General features: G+C 33.1%; 1 protein-coding gene across 1 annotated transcript; it reads left to right on the plus strand.

Annotated features, from left to right (window-relative positions):
- The first annotated feature begins 9,531 nt into the window (after positions 1-9,531).
- LOC134700234 (uncharacterized) lies at positions 9,532-18,957 on the plus strand. The gene is made up of 2 exons (XM_063561594.1): positions 9,532-9,632; positions 16,808-18,957. Exon 2 carries the CDS (start codon positions 16,821-16,823, stop codon positions 17,862-17,864), a length of 1,044 nt encoding a protein of 347 aa, XP_063417664.1. The 5' UTR covers positions 9,532-9,632; positions 16,808-16,820; the 3' UTR covers positions 17,865-18,957.
- The last annotated feature ends 1,222 nt before the right edge of the window (positions 18,958-20,179 follow it).

Raw genomic sequence — 20,179 nt, forward strand, 5'->3', positions numbered from 1 at the left:
AACTGCGACTTATTCTGCTACGACAGGAATGTGTTGTTCGAAATGTATTGTTCTATCATGTGTCTATACCTAATACTACATATATACAATTATCAAAATGCGAGTTTAAATTAATGTGATTATAAACCTGTCGCGTTTTTCGTATTAATGAAAACATTGAAATAAATTGTGTATTTACAGTATAATATTTAGTAAAAAGAGTAAGTTCGGAAAGGGCCATATTTGGCCCCAATTATAAGGTTCATAGTTACAATACAATAAATGTTCTAAGTTGCCTTGAAGACATGTTAGAAAGTTAAACAGAACTATTTTTGTCAAAGTTAAATTCTCACACGTTGATTTTTACATCCAAATAAGGTCAAAATAAGGGATTTTGGTGAAATTTGACAAAATCAGCTAGATTTCAACCAAATGAAGGACCAGGAAACATAGAGCGCAGGCGTCGACAATCTTAAGATTCAAATAAGACATGTGAAATGTCTTCACAAACATTACTTTAAAAGATCTTTGTTGCCGACGTATGCGCTCTATGTTTCCTGTCCAATAATCTATGGAAATTTACCCATTTTCATTGATTTTTTCGTGAAAAATCAATGTGACGTCATAATGAAACGCAGAAACGTAAAATTTTCAACAAAATGGTTTATATGCTAGCTAGTCAATGTATCAGATGTAATTTATCGTGATATTGGTCGATAAATCTGAATTTTAAATTTACCCTAAAAAAGGGGTCCATTTTAGGACCTTATCGAATCTTGAAAATCATTTTTACACACAACAATAGAAATAAGAAGATGAGGCATGAGTGTAAATAAGACCACTTTGAATCCTAGTCGCAATGAGTAAAATGAAAACAAATATAATTCAAAGAACGGCATTGGATCATACCAAACAGCAAGTTGCAGCTATAGACGGCTCAAATATAACTAGCGTAAAACAATTTAGTCAGGGAGACCAGCGATTTTTTTCCCATAAAAAACGAACACAAGAATCACTTATGAACCTCATCAACAAACAACAATTACTGGAAAACAGATTGCAGACTTATAACAACTACAAACAAATACAGCCGGTGTAAATGTTCCAACAGGCGCATACTTACAATAAACTGAAACAAAAGTGAAACATAAATGGACACACTATACAATATCAATTTAAATTGTTTTACTCAATTTCTCCTTTAGCATAATCATAGCTTAACATGTATCATTGGATTCACTCTTTTTCTTTTATAATATATTTAGTACCCATTATCCCTGTTTCAATTTTTTAATAATCAGAGAAACATAACTTTGATTTCAGTAAACTATGTCCATAATTTTTCACATACAATGAGTAGAACTGTTATCAAAATATACCAGTAACAAATTGAAAGCATTTCTGGATACTATGAATGTGAACACCAGTAGTTAAGCTTTCCTCTATCTCCGATCTCCAGTCCACATCTTGATATTTGCATATATATCAATAACAAAAATCACAATTTCAGCATATGTCTAACATTGATTTTACTTATATGGGAATCAGACGTGTTTAAACACAGGCATGTTTGCAAAAACTGTATATATGAAATTACCCGATGTCTTATAAATTCATCAAAAAAAGTAACAGAATTGACTGCTAAATATCTGATAAAAAAATGTTTGCATTCATACTAAAAATCTTTAGTTGATAAAATCACAAATTTACAGGATAAATCAATTATTTGTGTATCGAGGTTTGGGTATTTGTTTCAGCCATTTCTTCTTCCGTTTTTACTAAAGACGTAAAAAATTATATACTCGAAATAAAAGTAATATGTACTACTATTTTTATTTAAAGTTCAAAACACTAACTTTAATGCTTTTAAGTTAAAGTCTAAGAGCTTTTAAGAAATTATACTGACATTGATGCTTACAGGTTGTCATCTAAACATATCATAGAAAGGTTCCGAAAACTACACAATATGTGAAATCAAAAATAATTGGTTACATGTACCAGTTGAAAAGATATATAAATGCATTAATATCAATAAATCACCCAAAATACATGAAATATCTTACCATTCGATGATAGGAATTAAATGTCCAAATAAGAGAATGATCTGTATCTACACTATTACATAATCTAACTCTTGTATTAAAATGCATGCATAATGCATAAGAATGTATATGATGATTTGACTTATCAATATTCATGGAAGGCGGATAGTTAACCAGAGACATCGATAACGAATACATTTACTTTTTGTTACTTACGTTATATGAATCCAATAAAATTTTGAGATTCTTTCAAGAAAATGATGCAAATGTGACATCAAGCTTTCTACGGTAACACAATTTAAATATAAAATAAATATATAAAAGCAAAAATGTAATTTTGTGTTCAACGCGAAAAATTCAAACTCCTTTCTTTTATAAATTTTCTGTTAACAAAATTTTGAATTTTTCGAAAAAACTAAGGATTTTCTTACCCCAGGAGTAGATTACCTTAGACGTATTTGGCACAACTTTTTGGAATTTTGGTTCCTCAATGCTCTTCAACTTTGTATTTGTTTGGCTTTTTAACTTTTTTGATTTGAGCGTCACTGATGAGTCTTATGTAGACGAAACGCGTCTGGCGTATAAAATTATAATCCTGGTACTTTTGATAACTATTTACAATGCAGAACTATCGTGTCCTTATATTCATTATAGTAAATAAACAAATAAAAAATCAACAGCAAATCGAAATTCATGTTTTGTAATCAGTTGTGATCACAAGAATGTCAAAAGGGAATATGATTGTACAGACTGTTTACGTAATTAAAAAAAGGTGTTAATAGCCTTAGGATGATATGCACCTGAAAATAATCGGTCATGAGTGACGAGGACAGACATTTTGCTATCATTTTTCTTTCCTATAACGTAAAAGTTCAAAGTTCAATTATTTTGTAGTGACAAATGGACATGGTTTGTCAAACGTAAAAGCAAAGGAACATAATAATGAAATGATTTCGAAGACTGAAGAAGTTTAGAATTTTTGAAATACCAGCGCTTGGAAACAATATTAAATTTAAAAAAATCTGCCCACTAGAAACCATTAAGTATTAACTAGAGAGAACACATCAAACAAGAAGATTGTTGATTCTAGTAAACAACTACATTAATGCCTGTACAGGTTAGGAATTATAGAGTTGTTATCCATTAGTTTGATGTGATTGAGATTTAAAATTTGCATTTTGCTTATAGACTTTTGAAATTTTCCTAAGAGCTCGTTATCGTTCACTAAGTTTTATTCAGTGTGAAGGTGAAATACATTTCCAATCTTTCATTGATGAAGTAACGTTAAATAGCTAATCTTCTGGTCGTTAACAGCCCTCCATCTTGTAATCTTTCTCATACATCTAAGATGAATTTCTTTCGATAATAATTCTAACATGTTGTGAGCATTTGACGAATCGGATGTCAAATAGAAGCGTGAAAATCCTTTGCAAATGCATGTGTGTATTAAAGGTAGGCTAATAAAGAGAGGCTTAAGAAATCAGTACTTTACATATTAAGCATGCTTAAAAGTTGCTTCCGTAATCTTACTTTTAATAGCAATATTATGTTTAAAGTCGTCTTCCGTATATCAAAATAAACATTTGTTAAAAACACTGAATATATTAGTGAAAATTACAACGGTGATGCAATTCCTCAAAATGTATAAAACATCATTAGCGTCATGTCGAGAAACATGCAAAAATGTATTAGTGCAAGCTTTTAATCCGGATTTGCAAATAAGATTCTCTTTTCGTAGCGTAAACAATTAAGAAATAATTCATAAGGGCTTGAATATATCGTGATTTTACCACGGGTTGGCCCTTCATGACAAATATTTTACCTTTGACTTATTTCAATTCTAATAGGACAAATACGGTAATTCTGTAGGTAAAAGCATTATTTGCCGTTCCCATAAATTCACGCACTATCAAATTGACGTAAAGGAACGGAATAAACTGAATAAATGACATGCTTAATGTATTTAAAATAACGTTTTTAGATATGTTTGGGTGCTTGTAAATGATAACTTTACTTATGCATGTAATGTGTCTTAGATGTATACAAACAATTCTAATATAACACATTTTAGCATCGTTTATTTACAGTTCCTTGTTGTGATGATTTTCGGTTTAATGATCGTGTATTTTCCCGTTAAATGCTTCTATTCTGACGTCATAGTTATATGACGTCGGGTAGCTTATTCATAAAAAAAAAAGCATATGACGTGGGTGTATGACCGGAACAGCCCAAGCATATATTCATATTTTACCATGCGTGTGTACATAAAGCGTTTGAAGGACGTCATGTCAGAATTAATAATATAGTTTTCGATTCTAAGAGTATTTTCTTATTCTGCGATTCTTAACTGACGCAATAATATTATTTTTTCTTAATTCAAATCGTTGCCTTTATTTGTCGTTCAGAAAAAAAACCTGACAGTTAATGTAAATAACATTCGGTGTTATTTCAAGGAAACAACTCCCAAACAGAGATCAAATGATGTAGGAATCAATAAAAATAGATGACCGTCACAAAGTGAACAAAAACTAATACAGCATAACAATGATAAAAAAAATCGGACTAGAAAAGCGACCGACCCGATCTAAAGCTATTTAAAAAAGTAAAATATAATACATGTAAGCACAAAACGACAAAATACAAAACTTCAATCGTCTGACTTTAACAGTAAATGAGGTAATTAGGTCTTTCCACTTTTCTGAAAGACCTATTGTATTTGTTCTGATTATTGTTATTCAATCTTGCCACTTTTCTGTGGAAAGACCTATTGTATTTGTTCTGATTATTGTTATTCAATCTTGCCACTTTTCTGTGGAAAGACCTATTGTATTTGTTCTGATTATTGTTATTAAATCTTGCCACTTTTCTGTGGAAAGACCTATTGTATTTGTTCTGATTATTGTTATTCAATCTTGCCACTTTTCTGTGGAAAGACCTATTGTATTTGTTCTGATTATTGTTATTCAATCTTGCCACTTTTCTGTGGAAAGACCTATTGTATTTGTTCTGATTATTGTTATTCAATCTTGCCACTTTTCTGTGGAAAGACCTATTGTATTTGTTCTGATTATTGTTATTCAATCTTGCCACTTTTCTGTGGAAAGACCTATTGTATTTGTTCTGATTATTGTTATTCAATCTTGCCACTTTTCTGTGGAAAGACCTATTGTATTTGTTCTGATTATTGTTATTCAATCTTGCCACTTTTCTGTGGAAAGACCTATTGTATTTGTTCTGATTATTGTTATTCAATCTTGCCACTTTTCTGTGGAAAGACCTATTGTATTTGTTCTGATTATTGTTATTCAATCTTGCCACTTTTCTGTGGAAAGACCTATTGTATTTGTTCTGATTATTGTTATTCAATCTTGCCACTTTTCTGTGGAAAGACCTATTGTATTTGTTCTGATTATTGTTATTCAATCTTGCCACTTTTCTGTGGAAAGACCTATTGTATTTGTTCTGATTATTGTTATTCAATCTTGCCACTTTTCTGTGGAAAGACCTATTGTATTTGTTCTGATTATTGTTATTCAATCTTGCCACTTTTCTGTGGAAAGACCTATTGTATTTGTTCTGATTATTGTTATTCAATCTTGCCACTTTTCTGTGGAAAGACCTATTGTATTTGTTCTGATTATTGTTATTCAATCTTGCCACTTTTCTGTGGAAAGACCTATTGTATTTGTTCTGATTATTGTTATTCAATCTTGCCACTTTTCTGTGGAAAGACCTATTGTATTTGTTCTGATTATTGTTATTCAATCTTGCCACTTTTCTGTGGAAAGACCTATTGTATTTGTTCTGATTATTGTTATTCAATCTTGCCACTTTTCTGTGGAAAGACCTATTGTATTTGTTCTGATTATTGTTATTAAATCTTGCCACTTTTCTGTGGAAAGACCTATTGTATTTGTTCTGATTATTGTTATTCAATCTTGCCACTTTTCTGTGGAAAGACCTATTGTATTTGTTCTGATTATTGTTATTCAATCTTGCCACTTTTCTGTGGAAAGACCTATTGTATTTGTTCTGATTATTGTTATTCAATCTTGCCACTTTTCTGTGGAAAGACCTATTGTATTTGTTCTGATTATTGTTATTCAATCTTGCCACTTTTCTGTGGAAAGACCTATTGTATTTGTTCTGATTATTGTTATTCAATCTTGCCACTTTTCTGTGGAAAGACCTATTGTATTTGTTCTGATTATTGTTATTAAATCTTGCCACTTTTCTGTGGAAAGACCTATTGTATTTGTTCTGATTATTGTTATTCAATCTTGCCACTTTTCTGTGGAAAGACCTATTGTATTTGTTCTGATTATTGTTATTCAATCTTGCCACTTTTCTGTGGAAAGACCTATTGTATTTGTTCTGATTATTGTTATTAAATCTTGCCACTTTTCTGTGGAAAGACCTATTGTATTTGTTCTGATTATTGTTATTCAATCTTGCCACTTTTCTGTGGAAAGACCTATTGTATTTGTTCTGATTATTGTTATTCAATCTTGCCACTTTTCTGTGGAAAGACCTATTGTATTTGTTCTGATTATTGTTATTCAATCTTGCCACTTTTCTGTGGAAAGACCTATTGTATTTGTTCTGATTATTGTTATTCAATCTTGCCACTTTTCTGTGGAAAGACCTATTGTATTTGTTCTGATTATTGTTATTCAATCTTGCCACTTTTCTGTGGAAAGACCTATTGTATTTGTTCTGATTATTGTTATTAAATCTTGCCACTTTTCTGTGGAAAGACCTATTGTATTTGTTCTGATTATTGTTATTAAATCTTGCCACTTTTCTGTGGAAAGACCTATTGTATTTGTTCTGATTATTGTTATTCAATCTTGCCACTTTTCTGTGGAAAGACCTATTGTATTTGTTCTGATTATTGTTATTCAATCTTGCCACTTTTCTGTGGAAAGACCTATTGTATTTGTTCTGATTATTGTTATTCAATCTTGCCACTTTTCTGTGGAAAGACCTATTGTATTTGTTCTGATTATTGTTATTCAATCTTGCCACTTTTCTGTGGAAAGACCTATTGTATTTGTTCTGATTATTGTTATTCAATCTTGCCACTTTTCTGTGGAAAGACCTATTGTATTTGTTCTGATTATTGTTATTCAATCTTGCCACTTTTCTGTGGAAAGACCTATTGTATTTGTTCTGATTATTGTTATTCAATCTTGCCACTTTTCTGTGGAAAGACCTATTGTATTTGTTCTGATTATTGTTATTCAATCTTGCCACTTTTCTGTGGAAAGACCTATTGTATTTGTTCTGATTATTGTTATTCAATCTTGCCACTTTTCTGTGGAAAGACCTATTGTATTTGTTCTGATTATTGTTATTAAATCTTGCCACTTTTCTGTGGAAAGACCTATTGTATTTGTTCTGATTATTGTTATTCAATCTTGCCACTTTTCTGTGGAAAGACCTATTGTATTTGTTCTGATTATTGTTATTCAATCTTGCCACTTTTCTGTGGAAAGACCTATTGTATTTGTTCTGATTATTGTTATTCAATCTTGCCACTTTTCTGTGGAAAGACCTATTGTATTTGTTCTGATTATTGTTATTCAATCTTGCCACTTTTCTGTGGAAAGACCTATTGTATTTGTTCTGATTATTATAAAAAAGAATCTGCCATTTTGAAATTTTTGTTTCGCAATTTGTCGCTTAGATATTTCTTAAATTGTATCGTATAGTTAATGCGCTTTTAAATTTAACCCTGCTAATCCGAACCATGCTCATTGGTTTCTACATTAACAATGAACTGCAAATATTACCTTGTTTATTTTTTGTTATTTTATGATGACCATCTACCACAACGTTTTCTTGTGAATCTGTAAATAGTAAATTCCTCGAAGAGAAATTACTAAACATTGGAGATTCAACTATCTTCTGGGTTAACGACATAGATACAACGGATAAAAACTAATATTTTTTAAAATATGAATTGCTGGTCTTAAATTTTTTAAATTAAATAGAAATTGGAAAAGACATGAACAAGTAAAGCACTCGAGTATCTGTAAAAATAATCCTAAACTTTGAGATAAATACGTCTTGTAAATCTTACCGCCCGACAAAATATTTGGCATAATTACAAATGTTTCAAATAGTTATAATAAATTCATTTAATTTTAATGCATGTAAAAGCAAAAAGAAAGAAAGAACAAGAAAGAAAATATATTACTCCAATGAATAGCAATAGTATTGATAAGCAAAAATATTGTGGGATAAAAGGACGACCGCACATGTCAAAGAACGTATCCAATATAGCACAGAGAAGTAACCAAATTACATGAAAAAGGATCCAGTAGGGGCCTTCGGTAAAGAATATAGTTATACATGCTATGATGATTAGTAAACATATTGTTGTGGTTATGCATGTTTCCAATATTGAACTTGATTTTGGCAGTTGTCTGTAGTTGGTTTTAAAACACAAGCGTTCTTTGTATTGTCCTATTGGCTTTGAATCTAGAGGATTGAAATCAGTGTAAAATCCTTTCAGATCATCTAGTATTGTCTTATAGCTTAATGAAGCTTGCTGGAAGGTTTCCAATTTGAAAGTGCTATAAAGGTTCTTTTGTATTTGACAATGCTCAAACGAGCTATCAGGAAAGTGAGTGCATACCCATGGATTCTCAAAGAGGTAATAAGAAGGTTATAGCTTTCTATGCATAGACCCAGAAAAAAGAGACAATATCCTAGAGCATCTTTCAACCCAGATAAAAAATTCTGGTCGCTTGACGGTATAAGAAAAGTAACACAGTAGAAACAAATAGTCTTTAAATGTTGAGAAGCAGCAACCGATCTTATCTAATTTGTTGAAAGGCTTTATTTATTTACGCATAACACTGCTGATTACAAATTATATACTTGATAAAATACTAGAGGTCAAATATAGCATATCCAATAGCATAAATGTATTTGCAGTGGATTCTTTTTTTATATGAAGCAAGTAATTAAGAGCATTTCATTTAAATGTAAGGTAAACTGTCAAGCATTTGTATGGACTAGTTACTTTATGCCTGTAAAAATTGTGAAAAAGGAAATGATTCTTGAAAATAACGATGTTATTTTATCTTTTTTTGTAAAGGAAAAAATCTGCAAATGTAAACATCATTTGATAAACTTATCTTACCTCTTATTTATTACTTCAACCAAAAAATTGACAGAATTGAACGCTTACTTTTTTTTAATTTTATACGGCTATAGTGGTGAACGTATGCATATTTTTAAAATTAAACACAGAAAAAAATATACGTCGGTTAACGAATAAGATATAAATAACATTTCAGTAAATATTCCAAGCTAATAATTGTGTACGCCTAATCCTCGTTTCTACTACTTACTGCTCATTAATAACATTTTTTATTTTTCATATAAATTTCTATCATTCGTTTTCCCTCTGTTGAATACATTGATATAGGTTTTAATTGAATTTTTTTTTAATCATGGAATCTAAATGCATCAAATTGATCGATGCCTATAGGTAACGGTTATTTATAGTTTATAGTTTTCCAAAAACCATAATATATTTGGGTCAGTAGACAGAAGGATGACGTGTACATTTACGTCAGAGATGGAGTAACCGTACAGGTATGACTTCTTATTTCATTTTATAATTGGTTTTTTATTCATATGTGTTTGGATGCTTGAATAGCTTTTTGAAATTATGTATTAATTGTCATAATGATTTTTCATGATTGCACAAATAATGTGTACTTTATTTATCATTATAAATTTACTTTCACTCTCTGTCTTCTACGACTAGGCCATTGGCGTTAATCAAAAAAGGAATGATAGTTAACGGTGTATCAATTTATAAAACCAAATCAATATTTTGATGCTGGATGCATAATCTTTCCCTTCCTATATATGAAAAACTGTTTTAAAAAAAAGTTTATTTATAGATATCCACACTATTTTATCTATTAAATTGATTTTTTTGTATATCATTTGTATGAACAAAACTAAGTCCGGTCTTTTAAAGTAGTACCAATTCAAATGATAGAGAGACAACACCTTTCTCTGTCTGCTGTGAAGTCAAAGGGGACAAAAGGTTTACACTCCGTCCGTCTGTATTTCCGCTAGTCTGTCGACCAGTCAGTCCGAAAATCAGTATTCCTCTTTTCTTCTTGCTGAAAATATTAATTTTATCAAGTTTGAATTTGGTCCCGATATCATGATTTTGATGAGTAATGGTCATTTGATTCACACAAATAGTCTGTTTTCCGCCATTTTTTTTAATTGTCATGCTGCTTTGAGATATTGATTTAATATAGTTGTTAAACAGTTTACATCATTAGATACTATAGATCTCAAATTTTTGTTTATCCAAACAAAACTTTCTGCAAAGTTACAATATTATGCTAAAATTACAAAATAGATTTCCTGAAGTTTTTCCGGAATCAATGTTCAGAAATCAATTTTGAATTTCCAAAGTATGAACTGTTTAAGATCAATAAATATTAAAAAAACTACGATAAAGCCTAAAAATATAAGCTGGGAACATATATTAATTTAATTATCGTATCTGCATAATACATGTATGTAAATAACACCAGGAAGGCCGGATGCAAGAAATACTAAAGATTTAAACAGGGGAAATGTTTATTGTAGAAAAAGAAAATTACAAAAATACGAAATTCCCGTACCAAACGGCAAAACCAACTGTCACATTACTGACATGACACATACATCTCCACATGCAGAAAATGGTAGACTAAATATCCTAAAGCTAACCAAGGCTAACCAAACCTCTCACCTGTATGACAATCGCATAGTTTCAATTATACTGACAACAATTTGTAATCAAAACAAACAGACACATTGGAAAAAAATCAAACATAGTGATACAGTCAATTCGCGCGCCTTTATGACGCCATGTACCAGATAGAGAGGATCTCCTATATCCCTGCACTATTTATGTTCACTAAGCGTTTTGGGGATTGTCATTGTGCAGGATAAACTAGAAATAATATTTGTTCCGTAGGTAACTAATATCACAATTCCCTTATGATAGCAGTGCTGAATATAAATTTTAAAAAATTATTTTAACGAAGAATTAGTTCAATATAGCACTATCCCTTTTCCACTTATCGCGTAACAAAGAAACGCACTTGACGGACGAATGGTTTTCACTACAACCAAAGTTTTTGACAGATTTGCAACGAACTCGAAAGTTGTCTATTATGTCAATGATTTATTGACCTCGATATATATAAATGAATATTTCATTAAATTTCAACCCTATAGTTACACACAATTTATTTAACGATTCCAAATAAAGTAATTGTTCCAATCATTCATATCACACCAATAGGAGAATACCATTGATATCAGTCGTACCAAAGAAACATGTCTTACCAATCGTATCATCCGAATCTTTCTTACCAATCGTACAACCATACATTTGTAACCCTCAGAAATGAGTCGAATTTTCTCAGACGTATATAACAATATTTAACTCCGAAACATATAAAAATAGAAGATGTGGTATGATTGCAAATGAGACAGCTATCCACAAAAGATCGAAATGACACAGACATTTGACATGTCTAGTTGTAAAAGGCGCTTAAGCGTGTCATTAGTTTACACCCAATCGGGTCCATTTTGTTTTTGATGTAAAAACAGCTAAACGTGTCCTCGTTACTTGTTTATTGCTCTTTCGTTGACTCAAACTCTTTTTTTCACTTAATTACTACTTAAAATAATATCCTTCAGGTCTTTATCAAACTAGCAGTATATACCTTACCAAGGCTGTGCAAGAAATGTGTTGAAATGTGGATATCAAATAAGATACCTCCTTCTCTCTATACATCAAAATTATTGTAATAACTCTTTCAGGGTGCCGTCAGTGGTATGCGTTAATTCCACTCTGTGGTCCCTGTACATATAGCCTTATTATCTAGTGGTAGTTAGAATTTCCCCAACTTTTATTTCAAACGGCATATGTTATATAAAGAGGAATGAAGGACTGTCTTGTGAATGAGTTTTTCTTTTTATTAAGAATTATGCAATTGAAACCCAACATTTCCAATTGCGTAATTGTCGTAAATTACTACGTTATTGACGTTACTGATAACTTTAAGTTTCGAGAAGTTCAAGCGTTTTAAAAAGGACATGTGTTGGTGAAAAACAATTATTTGACACGTTTTGGGTTATGAAATCGGACACGGTTGGTCGATATCAACTTTTAAAGACATATTTCGGGAAATCTTTCGGGAAATCGGACACATTGCGGGGAACGGGCACGTTTGGGAGTGATACACATTAACATTAATTTGACCATCCATGCCTTCAATACCGGTCGTAAAAATCAATACCAATCGTACTAACCATACCATAAATACCACGCTTACACCATTAATGACGTACCAATCGAACAAACCAAATCTGTATATGCTCCACCAAACCTATCTTATTCGTTCAACAAACTAAACGAATAAATATCATCGATTGAGCGTAAAGAAAAAATCTATCTTTTTTTTATTATTATTCTATCGACTTTGGAGTTTATATTTCATCTGTGTGATTTTATTCTTTTGATTGTCATTACCTGGCCGGTTATCAGGATGTTCTACTCAAGTCAGTCAGATGTCGGTAATATTGAAAAAGTCTTGCAAACATACCGAACTTCATAAGTATATAAAGCGTACTATTGAATGAGCATATTTAGGATAGCTCACGGTTAAGATTTAATTTTTATTTTATTAGATGTGAAATATCCGAAAATATGTTCCACTTCCGTCTTTGTTTGGCCTTTTAAATATTTCGTATAAGGTTGTGACTGTTGTGTAGAAAAACACGCGTCTGGCACATCAATGGTGAGGTTTCTTGTTCACGGGTATATATCTTCCAATTGATACGATATTCCCGTGCTTGCATTTCCTATCATGATTTTCTTGATAGAGGGTTACTGCTCACAAGGAAGCTATTAAACCAAGAGTTCCAAATGGTGAAGTTGAAATCATCCCTTCGTAAATTTTACGGACGCCATCACGAGTTGGTTGACCGTTATGGAATAACCGTTTCACAAATGATATCGGATATGTTCCTTACGTCGTAACTACAATCCCCTTCCCTTTCATGAATTTGACCTACCGAATTAGACTATTTACCGGATTTGTAATCACATAAGCAACACGACGGGTGCCGCATGTGGAGCAGGATCTGCTTACCCTTCCGGAGCACCTGAGATCACCCCTAGTTTTTGGTGGGGTTCGTGTTGTTTATTCTTTAGTTTTCTATGTTGTGTCATGTGTACTATTGTTTTTTTGTTTGTCTTTATCATTTTTAGCCATGGCGTTGTCAGTTTGTTTTAGATTTACGAGTTTGACTGTCCCTTTGGTATCTTTCGTCCCTCTTTTATTACCACTGGGTCGATGTCTCTGCTGGTGGACATTTTGTCCCCGAGGACATCATCCGCCCAGTAGCAAAACTACAATTGCATGAACTTACGAAGAACTAACAGGAAACTGGCTCGGACGTCGCCCAGTATAAAAAGGTCCGAAACAGACGTCACCATGAACACGGTGTCGTTTGATACGGCAGGTGTCCCCTCATCACCAGACATGAGAAATAACCCAAACACGACTCATTCAGATCATCGTCCTAGTGACAACAGCAATATTACACATATACAGCCTTGTTCAGTTCTCCTTAAAGACATTTTGGTTTTTGATGACACAGTACAACACTGTCGCATTTCAAAATGTGAGACCAAAGGCTGCAAAACTTGTGCTATTTTAATTACAGATGCTGAATTCACTAGCAATTTGACAAAGAAGTCATATTTTACCAGAAGTTACGATGATCTGAATTGTAAATTGATAAATGTCGTCTACGGATTAGAGTGCAACCTTTGCGGCTTGGTATACGTCGGTGAAACGAAAGGAAGGCTAAACAAACGTATGTGCGGTCATAGATCAGACATTAACCTCAATGCTAACGACATTCTATACCAGCATTTCAATCAGCCCGATCATTCCATCGTTTCTATGACAGTTCGAATTATTGAAAAAATATACCGTAGCTCGAACAATCCTAATCTTTCAACGACTCTCCGTAGACAAAAAGAAGACTACTGGATTAGACAATTGGGAACTGCAACACCGTATGGCTGCAATGACAAAATTGATGGTATAGGTATTCTATCTAGTCCTTCGTGTAACTCGGTGAATGTGATGAATATTTTCAACTCGACTCTTCGACGTAGACGTAGTCATGGCCATCGTCATTATACATCACCCTCTCTGCATGATGTCTCTATTAATGACTTGCTGCCATGCATACAAAAACCGTTAGGTATTCATCACATTCGCACGAAACTTTATTCATTACCCCTTTCAAAACTTCATTCTCTGTTCAATTTATGTTTGGAATCCACTGTTACAAACCCTCATTCAAACCAATACAAACTACAAGCTATAATTTCGGATATTGCTAGTCACAGACTTTTCAAGCCAGTTCGCATTGGAAAAGATGAAAAAGAGAAAAGATCTTTTCTAAATCTTTCCTTTGCCAACAAAGGTCTCGATGGCGTCAACCTAGGCAATATCCTTCATCATAAATTAGTTCAATCGAAAATACCTCCTTATTTCAAAGACCAGTCTGTACCAATAATTTCTTATACCTATACCAAACCTATTACAACTAAAATTTTCAATTACAAACGCGTTTTGCAGGATCTCGATATTGACGACTTCAAGTCTAAACCTCCTGATTGCACTTGTGCTAGTTCCCAATTCACATATAATCCTGCTGGCCACGTTATTACCGGTGACCTTAACATTGTTAATAACACTTCTCTACGAAACGTGTTATCGAAAGGTCCGAAATATCGTGAGCACAACTTTAAAATTTTGATGGATTCAGTCGAGGATTATGCCAGGCAATGGGCTAAGCGCGAGAAGGAAGACGTAGACACTCTATCCGAATGGATTAAGGCAGTGAGGTCGTTAATACAAATCAGAATTAAGAAACTGAATGGGTCCATCAATGCCCATGCTACGTCAATCTTCAAAGATCCAAATGTTGTTTTACACCTATCTGACCTCCATGATGAATATGTTGTTGTCCCCGCAGACAAAGCCCCAAATAACATAGTTTTTATCTGTAAAAGTCATTACATTAATTGCTTGATAAACGAATTAGGTATAGACAATTCACTTGGAAACCCAACATATACCCTCACGACACTTACCAAAGAGGAAATCCTGGATAATCATAGGTCTGTTCTTTGTTCCTTTGGTATTTCAACCAAAGATGAAGAACTGGATCTTCCATCACTGTATTGGATACCTAAACTACATAAGTGTCCTTACAAACAACGGTATATTGCTGGGTCTTCCAAGTGCTCCACGAAACCCCTTTCTAAATTATTAACATCCATTTTATCAGCAATCAAAGACGGGCTTCAAATTTATTGTGAAACTGTCTATTCTAGAGGTGGCGTGAAACAGATATGGATACTTAAAAATTCCAAAGATCTTTTAGAGTACATACAATCTAACTCTCTTTCATCTTGTAACAGTATTAAAACATTTGACTTTTCTACTCTTTACACAAGAATTCCACATTCCAAACTAAAAGACAAATTAAAAGAGTTGGTATTACTTTGCTTCATAAAAAAGAATGGCCAACGTAGATACAAATATCTTGTCTTAGGGAGGGATATATCATACTTTGTAAAGAATCATTCTGATTCAAACAAAAAATTCTCTGAAACCGATATTATCAAGATGCTTGATTTCTTGATTGACAACATATTTGTTACGTTCGGAGGACGTGTTTTTCAACAGACTGTCGGCATCCCAATGGGAACAAACTGTGCCCCTCTACTTGCCGACTTGTTTCTTTATTATTATGAGGCTGACTTCATGCAGGAACTTCTTAGGAAGAAAGATAAGAAGTTAGCAATATCCTTTAACTCTACTTTCCGCTATATAGATGACGTTCTTTCACTAAACAATTCAAAATTTGGTGACTATGTGGATCGCATCTATCCCATCGAATTGGAGATAAAGGATACTACAAATACAGTTAAGTCGGCTTCATATCTTGACTTACATCTAGAAATTGACAATGAGGATCGGTTGAAGACAAAACTTTACGACAAAAGAGATGATTTCAGCTTTCCATTTGTGAACTTTCCATTTCTAAGTAGCAACATTCCAGCAGCACCTGCATACGGGGTATATATCTCCCAATTGATACGATATTCCCGTGCTTGCATTTTCTATCATGATTTTCTTGATAGAGGGTTACTGCTCATAAGGAAGCTATTAAACCAAGAGTTCCAAATGGTGAAGTTGAAATCACCCCTTCGTAAATTTTACGCCATCACGAGTTGGTTGACCGTTATAGAATAACTGTTTCACAAATGATATCGGATATGTTCCTTACGTCGTAACTACAATCCCCTTCCCTTTTATGAATTTGACCTACCGAATTAGACTATTTACCGGATTTGTAATCACATAAGCAACACGACGGGTGCCGCATGTGGAGCAGGATCTGCTTACCCTTCCGGAGCACCTGAGATCACCCCTAGTTTTTGGTGGGGTTCGTGTTGTTTATTCTTTAGTTTTCTATGTTGTGTCATGTGTACTATTGTTTTTCTGTTTGTCTTTTTCATTTTTAGCCATGGCGTTGTCAGTTTGTTTTAGATTTACGAGTTTGACTGTCCCTTTGGTATCTTTCGTCCCTCTTTTAAACTTATATTATCATAAATTTGGTATTATATTTATGCATGAAATATATATTTTCAGACCAAACCAGACCATGGCCACGTTGCAATCAGTAGGTGTTAATATGAACAGCTGGCGTAAACCGCTTTATATCTTTGGTCCCAATGAACATGACCTACAATATGAAATTACAAAAAATGAACATTTGCAGAATATCAATCCTGAACATTTCGAAGATCACAGTCGTACAACAGATGAAGTTCTCAAGGTCGTAATGCAAGGAATACGTAAATTTTCAAGAGACCAGTTTGATGGGTTGGTTCTCCGCGATGAGCTGATTAAGTTTGGTAGTTCAAGAGAGGGATTGAAGGTCATTGATGCTCTTGAGTTTGATAGCATCCTCATATTTGATATAAATGGAATGATTGTAGAACCTGTTCCAGGTGATGCTCTTGGGTTGGTGCAGCTTCGGGTCAACAATGCTGAGGCTTTGTTAGAAAGATACCCATGGACCAGAAAATGTGAAGTGTTTCAAAAAGTCGGTATAAACAAATACTTCATCAATTCAAGGAATCTACACTTAAAAGTATTCGAATCTATTATCGACAAAACCCGTGAACTGGTGAATGAACAACTACGGGCTGGAGATACAAACTATTCTATAAGACGAATTGCCAAGCCACCAACATTAGACATTAATATAACCTTAAATAATGAAAAAGATATAAACGATTTATTCAACTCATTTTCTAACATTACTTTAGAAAGTCAATCTACTAGAAATGAATCCAGATCATTCAATAAATCTTTGGATATGGACATCGTTCCAGCCCTTCTTTTGCGACACGATTATGTTCCAGATCCTAATACAACAAACTCGCCCAATGGGATTCGCCAAATGGTTTGCTCTGTATATGCCGTAATGAAATGGGTTCATATCCCTAACTCAGTAATGACAAGCGACAAAGACTCCTTGTGGAGAGTTTGTACGTCTGGATATGAGAGACATATTCTAGACGTCTGCCAGTTGAATCCTAGTCAACAGTTCTTGATGACGGCTTGTCGAATCTTAAAGACATACGTTTCTAATCAGGACTCCCGAATCAGCTTCACACAGTTGCGGCTTCAAATCACCTGAAAACAATATGTTTCCATTGTATAACATTACTAACGATACCAAAAGAGCATAACTCATTGTCAGGCGTCAAAGAGGCCATGGGTTATTTTCTGTCGTTTCTGGATTTATGTATTAGATCCAAAACGCTGCCACACTTTTTCTATGGAAATCCCTGGTTAGTTCTAATGTTTCCCGATACCAGCTTTGGACACGAGGACGACATCAAAAACTTGTATGGATCAATGAGTCCCGATACCTTCAGACAGGCTACTTTCAGTTATGCCAAGATGTTACAAGACCTGGAAAAATTTTATACGGAGATTGAATGTCTTGATGCCGATCGCATAGGCCGGTTTAAGGAACTGCTTGGCCTTCAGCACACCTACAGAAAACCTGGTGGTGTACACATGTTTTGAAAAACTATTTTTCATTATGTGAAACTCAACTTATAAAGCATAGTGGTGTTTGTGTCAGGCTTGGTGTTTGAACGCTTCATGTATAAAACTAACTTTTGTCGTTGAGGGCAAACGCATGTAGTCGTACATGTAATTGCTACTGGTTTTGGGTTTTTTTCAATGTGCATATTTCATTTCTTTATAGATACGTGTGTGAAAATTAGAAATTTCAGCATGTAAATTATGGTATCATGAAATTTAATCAATGGTGTTGAATCTTTCAGTTACCAGGTGAATTAACAAACAAATTATCTATACATAATCCTTTTCATACAGTGAAGGTGTACCACTGCGAAATCGACTATTCAATGTACAATGTTTTTATTTGTTTAAAGAACATCACTTCAAGTTAGTTTCCTTTATCAAAGATGCCAGTTTTAATTGTTTGAAGTTAGACAGAGAATCCAAAAAAAATAGTAATCCTTGTCAATTAAAATCAGTCACGCGCACCTTCCCAGAGAGCGATGATTGAACTCCCACAAATATTTCAACCAGTGATAAATACTAAGTTTTTGCATCTCATGTCAATAGCAAATATTTCTCTGTAAATCTGTTGTATCCATCGTTTATTTGCCTCTCATTTGGTTTTGGTTTGTTTCCCTTATGGGTTTAAAGTAAGATATCTTTAATTGTTTAACATATATAAGCTATATAGTTTTCTTGAGTATAGATTTTCGTCTTTCGGTTTGCATGTGCTTTGATTTGAAGTAATAACTTTGAACTTAAAACTTTTGGATTTTCAAGCCACTCGTTCGTTGATGAATAGTAAACTAGTCAAACATTTATATCTTCTTCTTTATATTGGTATGCCATGTTCTTTCTGGGCAATTAATTAAACAGATAAAAAAATGGATTTATTTTTATTAGCTCTGAAACCAAGAAATGACAGTTCTAAAGCATACTACGTATTCACTATTCCTTGATATTGAAAAGCAAAACCAAATTCCATATAACTAACACGGAACTTGGCAAAAATAAGATTCGAGCTTCAGCTCGCCTGAAAATTAAAATTCATTAAAAAGCATCAATCCCTTCCTTGTTTAAGTAAAGAAGGTTCGTCACTAAAGCCAGAATTGATTACCAAGTTGAAAGGTCTGGTCTCCAAAATGCACATTTACAGATAACATGTAAGTATCAATGATGCAGTATGTCAGGACAGATAAAAGTACGCAAGACGCAGTCAATTAATTGGTATCAGTAGGGCGACATAAATAAATGTATCTTAAACTATAGTCTTTTAATACTAGTGTTACTTTTAGATTTTCAATAAAAAGAAAATGAACCTTTAGGGACAGAAATGCAACTCATTTGTATTGCGATAATTCTCCACTCTCGACAGTTAAATTTTAATTATTCCAAAAGCTTGGCAAGCCTCGCGCTTTGAATATTAACATTTTATTGTCTCCTGTAGAGAAATATCGTAACACACATGTTGCAGTGATGGAATCTATATATCTCTCATCGTTATTCAAAATCAATAAATATAATCATGAAAATACTGAAAATAAAAATAAAAATATGTGAGTTTGCTTCAGTCATACAAAAACTTCATCAGTTTCTTTAATTTTTTTAGGAAACTTTTAGTCCAGACGGTATCAATGTGTTACAATGTAAACTAAGGTCCAATTATTAGGTAAATACAGACACATCTAAAAAAATATCTTCATTTTTTTTTAATTTTGTATAATTCATCTTCTGTCCAAATTTCGTAAAATTCCATGAAGGTTTGACAAAGAAGTTGATGACTGAAACACCCCAGACAGAAGAAAAAGATTGAGAGTCAAACTCATAGATTGAAAATAAACTGACAACGCCATGGCTAGAATTAAAAAAGACAAACAAACAAATAAAAGTACGGAAGACAAAACATAGAAAACTAAA

This window comes from Mytilus trossulus, unplaced genomic scaffold, assembly GCF_036588685.1.
Source record: "Mytilus trossulus isolate FHL-02 unplaced genomic scaffold, PNRI_Mtr1.1.1.hap1 h1tg000128l__unscaffolded, whole genome shotgun sequence".
NCBI lineage: Eukaryota > Metazoa > Mollusca > Bivalvia > Mytilida > Mytilidae > Mytilus > Mytilus trossulus.